The 18,161-nt window shown below is 40.0% G+C and overlaps 1 protein-coding gene across 1 annotated transcript in view; it reads right to left on the bottom strand.

Annotated features, from left to right (window-relative positions):
• spock2 (SPARC (osteonectin), cwcv and kazal like domains proteoglycan 2) overlaps positions 1–8,977 on the bottom strand; it is a 29,272-nt gene extending 20,295 nt beyond the window's left edge. The window contains exon 1 of the mRNA XM_061039863.1: positions 8,715–8,977. Within this exon, the coding sequence (XP_060895846.1) occupies positions 8,715–8,903 (189 nt within the window). The 5' untranslated portion in view covers positions 8,904–8,977. The remainder of the gene's footprint in view (positions 1–8,714) is intronic.
• Positions 8,978–18,161: the final 9,184 nt, after the last annotated feature.

The following is an 18,161-nucleotide window of genomic DNA, read 5'->3' as shown; positions in this document are numbered from 1 at the left end:
TGTAGTAACTGTTCATTGGGACGCTTGCTCTACCAACTGAGTTACACCAGCACGCCTAATGATGGCAGCATTTAACAGAGGGTATAGAAAATGATGCCTCTGTCAAAATGCAGATATATAAATATACATAACTAAAATCATTGCACATGTCAAATGTAATCCAAGAATCTGTGGATGCAGATTTTGAGCATGAACAAAAGATGTATGGTTGCAAAAAAAAAGGCAATTACAATGAAGAACAAATGCCCTAGTGAAAGTAATTTAGAATGAATAATTTATGTATTTTTTATGCTTCAGTTTGCAGAGAGATTACAATTTCTACCGAACAACATTTGTTGACGGATAAACAGACATTGTCTTCATGAGACTTTTCCTACTGGAGTAATTGCTTTCCTACTGAAGGAGGTAGACAAAAGGTTTTCATTTATGTCTGCATTAAATTGCCTGACACTTATGTTGTATAGATTATATTGAGCATTCAAATTTCCTGCGTTGTTCAAGAAAGGCTCCGATTCCAGTCTAGAAATGAGTGACGTCAGAAACACTGTAACAGCGGCAAAGGATGGATAAGAGTACATTATGCCTGGACACATTACACATTACATTCATTATGTAAATAGTGGAAAGCATTTTTAGATCACTGGATGGATATTTAAATGCCCAGGGCCAGAAATTGACTGGTTAAACTGGGGGAAAAAAAGTAGCTCAAACTTTCTTTTGTCCTTTTTGTTTTGAAATTAACACAACTTACAGACACAATAAACACGGAATTAAAATCTTGTTCAAAAAGCCGCTGTTCACTCATGCCAGCCCTCTACTCACTATCTATAAATAAAACCTGCCCTTGTGCCTTTTAGAGCCCTGGGGGGGGAATAAGACAACAGTCTGCAACTCACAGGAGAATCTGGTACAAACAAAGAAAACCTTCACACTTCACTGAAAACACCAAGCTACACTGAAAAACAGACATGGACAACAATGGAAAATCAATGAAGTTCCCTTGGTAGGTTTCTCCAAGAAGAATACGAATCAGCCAATGATTTGAGACAGGGGAGTCTAAGACAATTGCAAGAGAGAGTTACAACCAGAGCAGCAACAACACAGGGCGGAAACCTGACTTGACTTGTAGCAAAGACAGACTGGATGTCATTACTGCTTCCAGGCAGGTCCGGTGTCCAAGTGTGCTCAGGTTTTTTCTTGAAGAAATTCCTAAAAGACACATTAACTGTAGTGTCACTTAAATCATAGGTTATTCAGGCATTATTTAAAACATTTATTTTGATTTCAAACGCGTTTGACTTCTTAAATTTAGGTAGACTATGAAATCCTTCTTAACTAGCTCACAGTGGCTAAAGCTTAGCCCAACTTTGAATCACTTAGTTTAAAATTATACAAGGGTAAACTTGCTATATCGCTTATTCTGACTTCACTGCAGGTTTGTGATTTCAGAGAGGGTAAACAAAAGTCGGCTAATTCAAAGCTGAGAGATTATTTTAAGCGTAAGTAGCTAGCTAGCACTTTAAGCTAGCCTTAAATGCATTATTTGGGTGTCAAAAATACGTGGTTTACTGGAAAAATATAGAGCAGGTTTACGAAAGATTTTAATTGGGATTTTTGATGGAATGGGGTAAATTAGCTGTCTTTGGCTTGTTTTTTTTGTATTCAGCTGACTTTATTAAAACAAGAACCACATGAACTTATTTTGTTAAATTATCATACAATTAAATTTTTCTATAACTGCGTTTGAAAGCTTCTTTACATAGATTCAAGATTTACATTTTTATTGTCTACTAGGCCTACATAGTGACAGAAAATTACCTGCGTCCGAAACAACAAGTTTTATGCTATCATCATATTAAATATGACATCACAATGGGTATGTAGTATGTTCATGTGTATGAGAGAAATACCCGGATGTATCATAGATTGGCCAGAATGTTTAAGTATGAAACGGGAACGCACAGGTTATACTAAACCGCTAAATGCTTTGCAGCTCTCAGACTTACCAATTGCAGAGCTCACCAAACAGCCAGCCAACCAGCGGCATATAGTTGAAAGTAACTTTGCTGCAATATGTTTTAACGTCTAATAATGCAGTTGTAGTAGTAGTGAACTGATGTATATTGTTGCTGAATTCTATTTACGGTCCAACAGTTGTGCTAACTTGATGCTAGCTTATACAACTAGCTTGGACCGATAATTTGTCATGTGATTTAGTATCTTGCTAACGACATACTAACTGTCAGGTTTGGTAGGCATTATGCAGTATACTGTTTGAGTATGTATTAGGCAGTACGGTAGTATGTGGTTTTAGACTCAGCCTGTCTCTTGCAAACTATTATAACACGCTTGGGTTGCTGCAGTGTCAACTTTCCTTCCCCCCACCAAAGAGCAGCTTCTAATGTTAGCAAACCACAAAAAAAATTTGGATTTTTTTTTTGTTACAGTATGAGAAGATTTCCGTTTCTTTGTAAGTTGGAACAGTAAGATTAAAGTCGCTCTGATCTAATCTTCACAATTCTTTTTTTCTTTTTACAAAGGGTAAAAAGGGTTAATACATTTTCATAGTCTTCAAATGCTAAGCTAAAAATGAAATCCCTCAAGTGCATCTTCAAGTAGTTCTGACTATGAGATCCTCTCAGCTAACATCTACTTAAAAAGAAAGAAAATGCAGCTGGCTCCTTACACTACTGGTCCCCATGTGTGTATATGTATGAGTGTGTGTGCATATTTCTTGATTACAAGAAACACTTTCTCAACAAGCCACACTCTCAGGTGCTAAAACATCCTGTTATTTTCAGCCACTTCTAACTTTTTTTTCCCAAATCAAATTCTCTTGTATCGGCGAGCTGCTGTTCCTACAGGAGGTGCTGAGTTTACACTGGCAATACCTCAGCCTGGCTCAAGCCCAGAGGTGATAACACTTGGGTGGCATTTACTGTTGGGACAGCCACTGCCACTTAGGGTTACTGTTAGTTTTGAAAGAAAACACAATGGTGTGATTAATTGAACCTGCCTAACGGAATAGCAGAAGCCAAGCATGAGAATTTAAGAGCTGTAGCGCATTTTCAAACGAGAGTTAATTATGAAACATACACAAGTCTTGATGCACCACTCAGACTAGTTTGGGTCTTTTATTGTTGCCTACGAGGGCCAACTTACTGTGTATGCAGGTTTTTAACAACAGGAGGGCATTGGATGTATCCCACAAAGAGCTCATTAGAGGCAGATTCATGGATGTCAGGTGTTTTCTGCAGCAAACCACCTTTTTGGCATATACCAACGAGGTGAAACCAACACAGAAGCAGGTCATTCTAAAAAGTCATGTATTTGAAATGCAGAAATTTCAGGCATCTGTTTGCAGGAATATTGCACAAAAAGGAGGCTTCACGGGACCGTCTGTGTCTTTTTTTTTACTGCAGCTGTAAGTCACACTTGTATGGAGATTTCTAAATGAATATGTATTTATTCCATGTGCTATATTGCATTGGCAAAGATATTTGATATCTAACACCTTTCTTCACCTCTTATATCAAATCCTCTCTCCCTGTCTCTCTGCGGCACCTGTGCCCTTCAGCTGTGGCTATAGTACTGCAGTGGGAAGCAGCTGTAGCCTTGCAAGCAGTGAATGATGAAAGGCTGTTTCTTTTGCTTCCTCCCCCCCCCTACTCAATTACAGCCCACCTAGGCCACTACAGGCAGCCAAGACACCCCGCAGCCCACCAGCAGTCTGTCCAAACCCCAAACAATCAGACCATCGCTCCCAAAACTGTTGGACGCACTCCATCTGCATGTGTGCAGCCTCATAGAGAATCCTGAGCGCGATAACGGACAGTCCATGCCAGAACAACTTTGCGCGGCTGTTTTCAGTTTGTTTATGTATATTGTATCTGTCCCAATCAAATAAACCATGAATAAATAAATAATAACAAAGCTTGCCGAGATAGATTAATGGATTTCTGATAGGCTTTTATCACCACTCATAGCAGTAACGCATCAGTAGCAGTCTATTCTAATTTGCAGAAGAGGTAGTCAAGTGACTGTGTAAAAGTAAGCCAGTCTTAGCACAGAGGTAGGATTACAATTTACAGTTCATGTGGATAGTCTTTAATGGAGTATTTGGCTCCAGCTTTACAAATGCTATTACCCACAATTACATTATCGTATGCTATGGTGTGAAATGCTAAAATTCAGCACTGACAGCTGCCCCACAGTGTTAAGATTCTGCTGGGTTGTGGCCAGTTGAAGTTCACAAGAGGCTAAAATAAAGTAAAAACCTACTGTCAAATGTTCCCGTCAAATTGCCAGGACCTGCTTCAAGTGCTTCATCCATTTTTGCATATTTAATCCCCAGGCATTGGGGAGGGATCTGATGTTTTTGTTGTTGTTCTGGTACAGAGTGTTGTCTGCTCTCTAAAAATGAAGTGAATGGATAACAGGTGCATGCAGTTGGTTGGTACAGGGTGATCCGGAGCTGCTTGACTTTGGAGGCAAAGATAAAGATCTAGCAGGCACAGACAGCACTGGATGGGAGGCGGAGAAAAAAATCCTGTCCTTTCTCGATGCATGATGGATGCCGACAATAAACAGCTTCCTACTTGATGAACTAGTACTCCTACATCCTAATCATCATTCATGTTTTAGGCTCATATCTGACTTCATCTTAAATCAACAGGAATAAAACATTGTACCAATTTCACGGCTTGGTGATTTCATGCGCAGTATCCTTTTTTACGAGTGAAGTTGAGCAAAAAATTGAATTTACTGTTGATTTGCCTTTAGCCGGCGTGCCAAATTGGATTTGCTGTGCATAAAAATGCAGCACTCTCCAGCCGTTTAATTTTCATACTAAAATGAAAATAGACCGCTCCGATATTGAGGAGATGATCCCAGTTGACATGCAATCGTCCCTTTAATTGAGTCCTCAAATTTCATGGTGCAAAACCAATTTTATTCTAATCTTGCTCCAAACAAAAAGGAGTAGCTACATAAAGGACAAGATGATTTTTTTAAATAATCATATTTGCATTTTTGTTTCTATGCACTGTACGTCTCCCTCTGTAGTTCATCCATACATGTCCTGTTTAATTTTATTTGAAGGTTGTTTATAAGCAGTGGCAATTCTAGAGTTTGTTGGGGCCCTATGCAAAAATCAATTGGGGGACCCGCCAACCAGCGTTCATAATTTCTGCCAGTGTCCAGACTCTTACTCCTCTTCCTCTTTCTTCTTTCTCTCCTATAGACGGATAATTCCTCCTCATCTTTCTTTGTTCACTTTCATCGACAAATTTTGGTTTTCACCGCAATAATGGGAACGACGCTTAATTGGGCAATGCGAGTGAGTGCTGTCAGATAGGGCCCCCTTAGGGAGGTTTCCTACCGTCATTGCAAAATGTGCACATTTTGGGCCACTGCTTTCGGTTTAAGTTTGTGAGCCCTCAGGGGCCCCCTACTGGTCTGAGGCCCCAAGCAGTTGCCTGCCTTGCCTGTTGACAAGCAGCGCCTCTGATTATAAGTAAGAACTTGAGAGTTGGTTGCAATCCCTGGACAGAAATCCTAAAAAAACAAGTGCACAAATAAAGAGTAGTAACCAATTAAATGTTATTAAAGAAGCTGAATGGGATATCCCTTTTAATGTATTTTATGTCATTTTTTTCATCTTTGATTGAATTGATAAAAAAAAGCATGAAGTTTGTCAGTCCAAGAGTTATAATACATTACTAAGGCTCGCCTCGCCTGCTCCCATGTTTTCTTTTTTTTTTTTTTGCTGGATTTAGTGCATTAGTGGAATGAAATGTTGAGTGCACCTGTCAGATTAAAGGATTGAAGGTATCCCATTCTATTATTTGTTGACTGTAACTGTTAAATCTAATCGCCTTGTCTTCCTGTGAAATAGATTAAATTGAAGTGTGGGGGCTATTTTTTTTATTTTTTTTACTGGAAGCAGAAGAGCCTCTTATCCTGATTCTGCCTTTTACATAAGAGAATAAACATGAAATATTTACAGTGAGCGTTCTGCAGCCCACAGTATGTATTGTGTGTTTTTTTTATGTGTGATGTTTGCGTGCATCTGCGCATGCAGAAGGGGAGAATGAAAGAGCTCGTCTTTCATGTTGTGCAGCTTTGATTATTGCTTTTCTGTGTTGAATTAATATTCAACGTTCAGCTCTCGGAGGACTGTGCGAGTCAACATCAATTTGTGTAATCTGAATACCTATAACTGTGTCCTCTGCAGGCTTTTATACATCAACCAAACAATTCCCTGAGACTGAACTTCTGCTCATTTCCCACTTCTTTTATTTAATCCTTTTTCTCACCTCAAAAGCTAACAAAGCAATTAAACGCTCATTTGTATTTGAGCAAAAGTGAAACTGAAAAGATGTCTAGTTTGAAGACGTTTGAGTGATGTGACAAAAATCCTGATAAAGGGTTGTTTCCTCTACCCTGAAGCTGTAGCCTGATAGGAATAGAGTCATCAAACCCTCAGTGATACACGTTCCATTTCAACACCGTAGCACACAAGCTGCTGTTGCTGTGGCAGCAAGCTGAAATCAAAGCTGTTTCCACTGGCGATCCCCCCGGGGAGGCTCGCTGGTTTGTTTCTCTGATGTTTCTCCTGTCATCATCATCCTCACCAGAGACACAACACCACCACCACCACCACCACCACTACTTCCTCGCCCTGCCCTTTAACTCAACAAAAACACGCACAGAAGCGAATGCACACGCACACAGATTAAGACAATCACCTCTGGGAATAACGATCATGAAAGAGATAGAGTGTGGCACTGTAGGGGGCTGTTTTGAGTCACGCAGCAGCAGCTTTGATGTTAAATTGAGGGAAAATGGAATTTGTAGCAGGCGACATCTCCACACTGGACGTAAACCCCCTTAAGCAATGTTAGGACGGTGATCCAACTTTCCCTGAATTGTTTTTTTGTTTTAATTATAGGATGCTACACATATTCCCTGAGTGTGTTTTTCTTTTTATTCTCTCATGAAAGACGAGTTTTCCTCTCATCCACGGACAGTCACTTTGTGCAGGATTCATAGTGGAGTTGCGGCTCTTACTAACATTTTGGATCAAAGCTGTGTAAATATATAGAGCAGCATCCAGAGAGTTATAATCCCACAATAATTCCGACTTAATCTGTCCATGCGCACAATTTCATTACTTCCCTAAGAACAGTTCCAGAGGACACTCTCTAATCAAAGCCAAAGTTATCCATCTCCAGGAGGGGTGTGACTGCCAATTTTCACACACATTCACCTTTCCTTCAGGGACGTCTTCGACCGAGGATTTAAGGCGGCGTATAAATGCAGATCAGAAACGACAGCACAGCCTCGAGGGGGGGTGTTATCGCATATAAAGACCCATCCTCTCCTCCTGAAAAGATATCGCGTTGTTCTCATAAAGATGCTCAACCTGAAGCTCATATTGCCAATCCAATAATGATACCTATCACGTGCTTGCAACCAACCCGGATCAATTAAAACCCAATCAACAGGACTTCTATGGAACATAATCCGACTGCACTATTGTTCAAATCCTGTAGGGATCATTAGTAATCATTTCACAGAGCAGGAGGCAGAACTAAACGTCCATACATTCAGCGACACAGCCATACATCACCGTGCACACATACCCTGCAGGCTTTAATCAATCCCTGCAGCCCAGTTCAGTCTGTTCAGGAGGTGAATACGCACATCAATCAATCACCGCCCCCTCTGCTCTAATTGCTTAATTCTCTTGTTTGTGGAAATCTCCCGGGACACGTCTGGAAACACATCTGAGGTAACCCACATTAAGAGCAGTATGATGGAATAGGTCTATTCTGCTCCTGCTGTGCAAGTAGGACTCCAACATTTATTGCTTTTAATTGACTGAGGGGGTCATACACTAAAAATAATAGAGGTAGTATAGTAGCCTATGTATGGTTTCTAGATATTTTCATCTGTTTCATTTTGACCTAGAAATCCTGGGAAAGCTTCATCGTTCATTTCTTGGTGGCTCTCCCGATTAAAAAAAAAAGGCTTTAGACACCCAGGATATTTAAGAGGAATCCATAAAAATCCAGTTTTCAGTTTTTTAGCTTTAGGGCAACAACAATCTTCTCTCCTGTAAACCTGCACTATCCAACTCACATTTGCCCTGCACATATTTCCAGTAATTATTTGAAAACAAAACAAACAAATCAGCTGAATATGTACAAAAACATTAGATTTCCTTCAAAATAAAGCCCACTTTCACCACTGTAAACACGTGTCATATATCTTCTATTTCCATCATTTTATCAGCCCCAACACAGATAACACAGGTTTACACAATCGATTTGTATTGGTGTTTTTGGTGCACATGTAGGCTAGTCAAACAGAATGGAATAAATAAACAGAAACAACATGAACAGCAGTACTCCCTAGTGTCAAACTTAACAAAATAAAACAAACGATAAACAAAGGAATAGGCTATGGGAGTATGTGTGTTATGTCAGTTCTGCAGACAGTGATTGATTGTGATTTATTTTATCTTGTTGTAAAAAGAGCTTTTCCGTGAAGAGTGTGTTTTTGTGTTCCTGCTGTGTTTGTTCCAGCAACAGCTCCAAGTTTTTTGTGCATTATCAAGCTAAGAAGGAGTGCGGTAACTATATTCACTGTTTTCTGTGTGTCCTCGTACCGCATTAACGCGCATCTCTCAGTCAACACGGCGGACTTACGTCTCTGAAGCGATTCCAGTGCTTGATCTTGCGGCTGTACTGTGAAATGGTGGACAGCCACTGCTCGTCTTCCATGAAATTGCCCGTTTTTTCCGCCTCCTTGGCGCTCTTCACGTCGGTCGGCAAGGTGGACCCCGCGATCATCACCAGCGGGACGAGAAGGCACACGATATCCGTAATTCCCACCATGGTTAGCGGACAAAAATACCTCGCGCACACCGGCTGTCGGTTCTCCTCTTCTGGGAGGGGGGGGGAGGGGGGGGGGAGGATGCTGAGGCTGGATGGATGGATAGAAAGTACCAGCTGATTAGCCTATAGGACGCTCCTTCTGCTGCTGGGAGAGAGAGCGACAGAGCCAGAGAGAGAGAGAGAGAGAGAGAGAGAGAGAGAGATGATGGTATTAAAAGTAAATCCTGGTGCTTACTGACACTTGTTTGTTTGTTTGTAAAAAAAAAAAATACGTCCTTGCGTCACATACCTTGTTTGAGTTGTAAGTTAAAGAGGGTTTCCTACGTGCTGCACCTTGCATATGTCACGTGACGCCCTGCACCCACTCACGGGATGCTCAGGTGGTACAGTTTATGTGGTGGTAAGTGGGGCAGTGTGAAAATCAGGCATGCTACAAAGGATTGTTTCCATTTTCGTGTAATCTGTCTATTACTTCTCAATAAATCGATGAGTCCTTTTTTTTTTTTTTACTAACAGGCTATAGACAACTTTGAACCCCTCGCATGTGCTTCCAAGGGGATGCCAGCAAACAATCTGAAACCTTGAGATGTTTATTTTAACACCACATCAGATTGGCCTACAGAAAAGCAAAAACAGAAAAAACAACAACTCCATAGTCAATCAAATATTTTTTAAGCTATACTGAATACACTACCACACAACACGATGATCTGCTGCATTTGTCGTGTAAAATCAGTGTTTCACAAAACAGAACTATCTTGATCCACTTACTTGCTTTTGCCTCGAGCCTTCATGCAGATCCCTCATGCAGATTACATCATGAATCGACTTCCCTCCATGTTTAGATTTCATTCACACCAGGTTAATGATTTCATGTTTTAAAATCTGGATATGCAGAATCACCTAAAGGTCAACATACAGCTGCAAAACTGATTTACGAATCATTCCACTATGTAGGGAAATAACAGCGTCAATATAGTATTTTAGTTTGCTGTCATCATAAAGACGAGGTTGTAAAGAGTTTCCAGATTTACTTCAAAGTGCTTCTCCACTTTAACATGATCAGATAATGGCACAATGCTAGTAATTATCAATGAGAACGAAGAAAGAAGAATTAAAAACTATAATGGGGTTTTGAAAGACAAAATAATGTCTTTCAATATTTCTATTGTCCGTACACACCCTGACTCTTCTATGATGTGAAATCAGTGTAGATGGGCGCCGGTAGCCTAGTGGTTAGTTAGTGCGTCCCATGTACAGAGGCTGTTGTCCTCAAAGTGGGCAGCTCAGGTTTGAATCCGACCCGCGGCTCCCTTCCCGCCTGTCACTCCCCACTCTCTCCCTGATTTCTGACTCTATCCACTGTCCTGTCTCTAAATAAACCTTTAAAAAACAGTGTAGAATCTTCATTGATGTTTCTGATATTTTCCAGATGTTGTAATATGATATTCAGTACAAAGCATGTGTGTTACTTCTAACACTAACATTAACATTAACCGTGGCTCTGTTCCATTTAAGTGTCCCAGTAAGCCACGACACTGAGCCTGTGCACAGACTGTACATACGAGGAGGCCGGAACTAGAACACCTTAATGCTGTGCAGCCAGTGTTATTAATAACATATGTGCTTTTCCTGCTAACTTGCAGAAAACATGGCTGATAATCTTTCAGCTGAATCTTAACTTAAAATAAACACACTCAAGGCATGACTGTATTCTATTTTAAGCTGTGAACCCTTTTAGTTTCCCTTTTTCCCTTCTGTTTTCCTCATTTTACTTCCATGTTATGAGTCAGGATTTCTCTTTAAATGAAGGTTTTCCTTGTAACATGTTGTTCTTTTTCCTGTTTTTGTGTGTTGAGTTCTGTTTTCTTTTACACGTGATGTCCTAATGACTTGACTCTTAGTTTGCTGCCTTTGTGGACCATTTTAAAGTGCTTTATTATTGTGACATTAATACAACAATAACAGTGAAAGATACCGGTCTAGTCTAGTATAACAAGACTTGACCGTCCATCGTTATGTCTCAGAATTGTGGTGACAGTGGATGTATTTTCTTTCCACCTTTGTTCTGCTGTTTTCAGATGGCCCACACAGATAATATGTTGCATGTTCTCTGATACATTACTGGGTTGCAGAGTGATTTGCATCGTGCCACTCTACATTATCTGACTGAATCTGCCCTGCCTGCTGTATCTCCTTCCCCCTCTGCAGCCTTCAGTCGGTCCCCGCGCAGAGACACACACTGAATGACAGCTTGTAATTGAAATGCTGGATTAACTGATGCCATCTTCGCTTCATCCTGAAAAGAGTGTCTTTGAAGCCCTCTTAATAAAGGCAGGCACGAGACAGGGCGTCACCTAATCTCTCGGGCTGAAAGCAATCAAGTTTAGGAGCGCAGATAAAGAGGCAGGAAGTTGTTTGAATTGAACTGATAATGCAGACGTTGGGGTGCGATAAACTCAGAGTCTGTAAGCATGAAGCGTGTTTTTAATCCACCTAACTTTGATGCAAGTGGGATGCAACTTTACACTCACATTAAACATGATTCATGTGTAATGCTTCAATTTGTTAGATCTGGACTTTTCCTACTCTCTACTGCTACTGAGTGTAGCAAGACCATTTCTAAAAAAATTACTTTGTCACACATTTCGAAACATATTCAGAGTTCATAGCACTAACATGCATTTTCTCCATTTCTCCAATTCACTTAGCAGAAGCTTTTATCCAAGGCGACGTACATCAGAGAGTAAGTACAACACAAGCAAAGATCTAGAAAGGAGGTAACAGTGTAATGTAGTGCAAAAGAAAAACAGCTTTAAGTGTGATCAGACACACGGGTGCTGACAGGCAGAGCACAGAGGCGGGGCACAACATCGACAACAGCTGCTCTTGAGTGTTCAGTTAAGCATCAAAACCATCCTTGATATCGTCATTATCAAACAAAACCACCATCTTCAACATCAAAATCATCATCGTCATCATCAATATCATTCATTTTCAGCATTAGCTGTTGTCTGACAGTAGCCAATGGGTTTGAAATTTTTGAAATGCAGCACAACGTCCTTTTAGATTTTCAGCATCTACTTTTAGTTTTCTTTGTCTGGTTATTAAGACTCCTTCATTTATACAATTTACAACACTGCATTAGTGCTTTATGACAGCTTTAGAGATTTCCATACTGAGTGCCTGTGTGTGTGTGTGTGTGTGTGTGTGTGTGTGTGTGTGTGTGTGAAAATGTGACGAGTTGTGCTGAGTCATTTGGGTACATGTGCTAAAGACAATGTGCAAATGATTACAATGAATGTGAAATGCTCCTTCAGTCGTACACCAGCAACACAATGTTGTGAATTCTTTATCATATTTTAACAATGATTTGAACAGCTCCTGGAAAATTTGAGCCAAAGAAACAGAAAGAAAAAAAAAAAAGAGTGTCACACAGCGCTGTGCAGCTGCTGCTATCAATCTGCCTCACTCTCAGTGACATTAATCAAACTAAGAGCAGTGAGTTCATGTGATTAATATAACGCGTCCTTTAAGACACTTATTAGGGAGAAAGCTTGAGGCTGCTGCACTGGGTTTATGTGCAGAGGCTCGGTCATGAACCCCACAGACAGATGTGGTGTGACAGTCACAGAGAAGAGGGGAGGGCACAGCATGGCAGGTCAACAATGTTCATCTCATTTGTTGGAGCCAGTTAAAGAGAAAAAAAGGCTGAGTAATCCAAGAGTCACAGAGCCACAGGGGGTTTCAGGTAATCTCCTTATAAAAGAGGGAGGAGGGGTGGTATTCGCTCCCTGTCAGTCATGGGAGCATGAGAGGAGAAAAAAAAAAGAGGGAATCTAATTGTGTTGGCTGGATCAGCTGCAGGGTGGAGACATGCTAAGATCCAATGGTGCTTATTAACAAAAGCATTTTGTCTACTGTCGTCTGCAGGCGTCTTGTATGCCAAGACACAAGATAATGCTCGATTTCTAAATCAGTGCTGAAAGAGGGTGCCGAGAATATAAAGATATACCTAAAACACATATACTTTACAGACTGTTACGTATCTGTAATTACTTATTAATATTAACTTTTTAAATGACATCTGTGTGTATTTAGACAACAAAATTACCAGGGGAGGAAAATGGAATTCAAAACATTCAAAAAAACAAAGAATTGATCGATGAAATAAGTACATGACCAAGAGTTCAGACATAAAGTGTTTCAGTTTTTCACTTGATTAAGGGGTTGCTCGTGGGTTGAGTACGGGCCTCTTGAGGTATATCTGTCTAAATAAGTCATCTTTGCAAAGTCTGTGCCTTCTCTCCATTCCAGTTTAGTCAAAGAAGAACCAGTAGGTCATGGCCTCAGGAGGGATGAGATCTGTACTCTGAAACCACACTGAGAGCTGAGGAGCCCTCCTCAGAGACCCACTAAAGATGCACCTTCTTGCACCAAACAAAAGGACATCAAAAAAGATTCAACATGCTGGGATTGAGGTTCAGTGCAGACGATAAACCGAGAATACAAGAGACAGGTTGAAGTTCATTTCAGAAATGTCTCTGTAGACACATTTTTGGGAAACATTAATACATGCAGTCATTGAGATATTCAGGTGCTGGTTGGTGGACTTCATGTAACTCTTAAACCATCAATTTTGTCTCTGTAGACATTTGCTGTGAATTTGTTTTGACTGTTTTTACACACTTTGTTTCACTAAATGTACAATTCATATTCCTTTAAAGTAAAAGAATAGAAACTATAATGTGCATTTAACATTAGTACATGATGCAATGTTCAATGAGCAGTCAGAACAGCCCTTCAAGTCTTCTTTAATTCAAACCAAACACAAAAAGCAAACCTTTGGCACATTGCTAAATAATGCACGCAGTTCTAAAATGAGAGATAGCTTCACTCAGGGACGAGTCATGGTAAGAGTACTTATGAATAATAATCAGGATCCTTTTCTGTGTCTGATGTCATGTGGCCACAGTTTATCATGTGTGCATCGACGTTCTTGCTTCTGCACCTCTCAGTGGGCAACGCAGCGTCTGTGGCCAATGGCATTTAATCAATATCAATAATAAGGCTCATTCACAGGCAGAGCGATACAAACTGCAAATAACCCTCATCCTCCGGGTGTTTGATGTCAAGGCAGTGATGGGAAACTACAAGCCTGTTCCTTTGCAGTAATTTAAAGCCACATACTGTATAGAACAAGGACAGTCGAGTACATGTCAAAGAAAATCAGTACAATGATATAAACACAAGAAAAGGTGTCTAAAAATGCATGAAAACACAAACTGAAAATTCAGATATTTATCCGTTTCTTGCACTTTACAGTCATTTAGTTGTAGTGTAAGACCTGTGTTACATGACGCAACCTTGGTGTTTCTCAATCCAAGTAAAAACATTTTGTAGACATGGTCTCTTTAAGGCACTGTGAGGAGTTTTAAACAAGAGCAAATCAGACCATGAGAAAGAAGACTGACGATTGCCATATGGTTATTTGAAATGCTTGTCATAGCTGTCACTGGGTGAGTGTCAGAAAAAATGTACAGCTCGCTGCCGAAGGAGAGTTTGTTCACGTTGGTGCATCAGACAGTTTAAAAGACAGCAGGATGAGATTTATCACAAACATGTGCAGAACACGGTCAGCAAAGAGATAGGCTGTACCGATTTGTTCACAAGGGGAACAAAAAATGACACAGGGGGAGATTTTCTCACAGTCGCTTTAAATTGAGGCTCAGCCGGACTTAGTTCAAGATCTTCAACTCAAAGCAGTTACCTTTGGACCACGCTTCATTTCACCGTGAGCTGGATGACTGAGAACATCCACAGACAGTTGCTTTAAATTACTCATGGTACTTTTGTAAGAAACGGTTCCATCACTAGGGCTTTAAATCAAAAGTTTCATCATGATAGAACGCAGCAGCAGTTCTTTGGACAACATCACAATATCTGTTGATTTCAAAGAGTTAACTACAGTATGATCTTGATTCAATAAATCTCAAGTGACTGCAATCAATATGGGACAATGTCATAGGCAAATCATTACATTTTTATTATCCAAACAAAGCAACTGTATGGTTTGACAATTTTATTACAGACTTCTCCCTGGCGGTTCAATATCAATCATGTTGTCCTCAAGTTACATAAATATATCGTTTTGCAGATTTATCAGTCGGTGAGTCATTAGATATGGATTGATGTTTTTATTTGGTATCACTGATGTTGAATCTGACTTATTGATCTATACCAGAGTTTAACACTTCTAACCTCAAACCATGCTAAGCAGTTTTCATGCAATCTCTTAACTATGTTGCCCTGAAATTCCTGAAGTTACAGTCTTGCAATTAGATTTTTTCTAAAATGTTAAAATGTATTTTGGTTGTCTTGGACGGATCATTTTAGCAATGGATTTGCATCAAAATGGGGGTTTTAGCTGATTGAATCTTGGCTCACAAACAGAAACAAGACTTTGCATAATGGAGTTGAGAATGTTTCCACTCTCCCAAACGTGCCAAAACGAAAGAAACCCACAGACTTCACTATCACTGACTCCAGGCCAGCCTAAACAGAAGACATCCTCTCTAACATAACGCTTACATTCAAAATATCAGCTGTACGAAAATGGGTGTATGAAGTGTTAATGCTTTGATAAAGAAGAGAGTGTCTCAGCAAAACTTGCCGAACATCACACTTTCTCCTGCCCCCTCTTGAGAGTGCAGGTCGGTTTCTGCTTCCTCCAGCAATAAATCAAAACCTAAATGGAGCGGCGTCCCAGCTCAAACTTCAGGGGAGGCAGGCGCATGAGGCCAAACTGCACCCACAGCTAACAGCTTTTTAGACAAACACAGAGCTCAGATAACAGACAAATGAGAGGCTATATGCTGATGTATTTCACCACTGAGATAGGGTGGTACTTTATTTCTTTTGTTAGATAAAGGATGTCAGAGAGGCTGACAACACACCCCATTTAAAGCCATGAACAATGATAAAAACACTAGGCAACCAGGAATCTGACAATAAACTTAAGCTGCCTGCTGTGATGGACCCTGCTCCCTGTGTGGTTGCTGTAGCTACAGCCTGACAAACACAACCCAGGGAACCTTCTACTTCTCTCTGAATTAATGGACATGCGTGTATTAAAGAAGTCTGAAGGAGACAGCTGAATCTGAGCTAATTCAGGTGTAAATACATACCCGCCTCCATCTGAGTGCATCATAATTGCGGTACTTATTTCCACATCAATTACTGAATCAAATTATTCTTTTGGAAGAAAAATACAGAGAGAAATAGTTTTGTTTTCAGCTATTCAATGTAACACATAAAAGCAAATTATTCCGGAAAATAATAAAGCCTTTCCAACAATGCATTTGTTTGTAGATTCATTATACATGAATTGCATAGCCTGAGGCTGCCCGCCCTATAACAGCTCGCTCAGGTCTGCTTGAATTGTAAAACACAGCCCCTGTCACGCTTTATTTCCTCTTCTCGGGTTTACTTCTTTTTTTACCAATGTGGTGGCGTGAGTAATGTTTAACCCAGAATGGTGAAGTGTAAAAAGCTGCATCTTATTGTTTAAATGATATACGCCCTGCCAGTATGCAGAGTGCAGAAACACATTACAGAAGCGGTTGGGGTGGGGTGGGAGAGGGGGGGGGGACATTGACCATTAAAATGCATATGAGCGTATGCATGTGAACGTGTGTTTAAAACAATAGGTGCACTCAGGCATTAACATTTCACAAGAAGACATGCCCAAACAAAACACTGGTTGAAGGATCGTCATTGTGCAGTGGCGCCACCGTGTGCATGTTTTGTGTATTGCAAAACAGTAAATATAATAGCCTATATAAAGGACTGTGTAGAGTAAAATATTTAGCAATCAAAAATAGTGTGTGTGTCACATTATCCTACTTACAGAAACCAGTTTGAAAAGTGTAAACTTTTAACTTTTGTTATGCCAATCTAAACGGAAAATGTGAGTCTTTCTACCAGGATTGGATATTATTTTTCTTAATTATTATTTTTCTATTATTGTATTTTCTGCCATTATTTAACTGATGTACATATGTTTTATTTTTGATAATTAATATTCATTTTTCCTGTTTTCTTGAGCTGCTGTAATGAAAAAAAATGTCCCCCATGGGGGATCAATAAAGTTTATCTTTATCTAACAAAAAGTTTAAAATAAAGTTGTTTTTCTCAAAAGGAAAGTTGCTGATGTTTATTTAGCATAATATTTTCTGTTTGACATTGTCTGCTGAAACTTTTTGAGCAGCACCCACTTTCATTGAAAAACAATAGCCCTCCACTCCCATATAGGTTAGTCTATGTGAAAGACAAAGAAAAAACAAGATAGTGATTTAATTCATGACTTTGTATTCTATCAAGATGCAGGAGAAAGCTATCTCAAGCAAATATACTTTAACTACGTGAGGACAAACACCAGCTTGTGACGTTAACTTCGATCCTAAAGGAGTAGTCTAAAGTTTTGTTTTTTTTGTTCAAGAGTGGGGGATGGTCGGTGCACGTTTTTAGGCTGCGTCACGTAGGCTATGTTGTAAATCTGGAGTCAGAGGAGCTGATCTTGTTCTACAGATCAGACTACTTTTTATCAACAAGTCATCATTTTTTCTATCATTAATGCCTTTTTATCATAAGAAGCACTCAAACTATTGTGCAGCTGATCGACCACCTCCTTAATTCTGTTCACAGAAAACAAACTGAAGCAAGCCGAGATAAATTAGGAACTCTGTGTGAAGCAGTTAACACATGTAGCCTAAATAAACATTATTAATACAATGAAATAAGTAATAAGTAATTGTATGGGCTACGAGATGATGGATGGCAAATCTTTATGAGGTTTAAAAAAAAAAAAAGGAGGTGAATAGTGTGTAGGCCTACTCAGCATTTAAGGTTTCCGATCATTCCACGGAAAAGCACGAGTCCTACGTGAGATACGTGTCAGTGTGTGCTGCAGAAATGAATGCATCTTTCTCAGCTATTTCGTCATGTCTTTGATTTCCAATAAACTAAAGGGGGTGTGTCGTTTTTTATTGTTTCGTTGAGTTTTGGAGACGAGCGTTGATTGGCCAGAATGATGCGCCGTTTAATTCAATATTTGACGGTCAAACCACTTTTGTAAAACGTCAAACTGCGCAGGCTACACAAGTTTGGTTGGGGGCTGGGGGGGTGGGGAGGGGGGACCGCCTGTGGGGGTCTGTGAAAGGGGCCTGGTCTATTGACTCATCAAAAGGGGCCCAAAAA

The sequence above is a fragment of the Labrus mixtus genome, chromosome 6, assembly GCF_963584025.1.
Source record: "Labrus mixtus chromosome 6, fLabMix1.1, whole genome shotgun sequence".
NCBI lineage: Eukaryota > Metazoa > Chordata > Actinopteri > Labriformes > Labridae > Labrus > Labrus mixtus.
The sequence above is the reverse complement of the archived record's forward strand: the minus strand, read 5'-3'. Positions and strand labels throughout refer to the sequence as shown.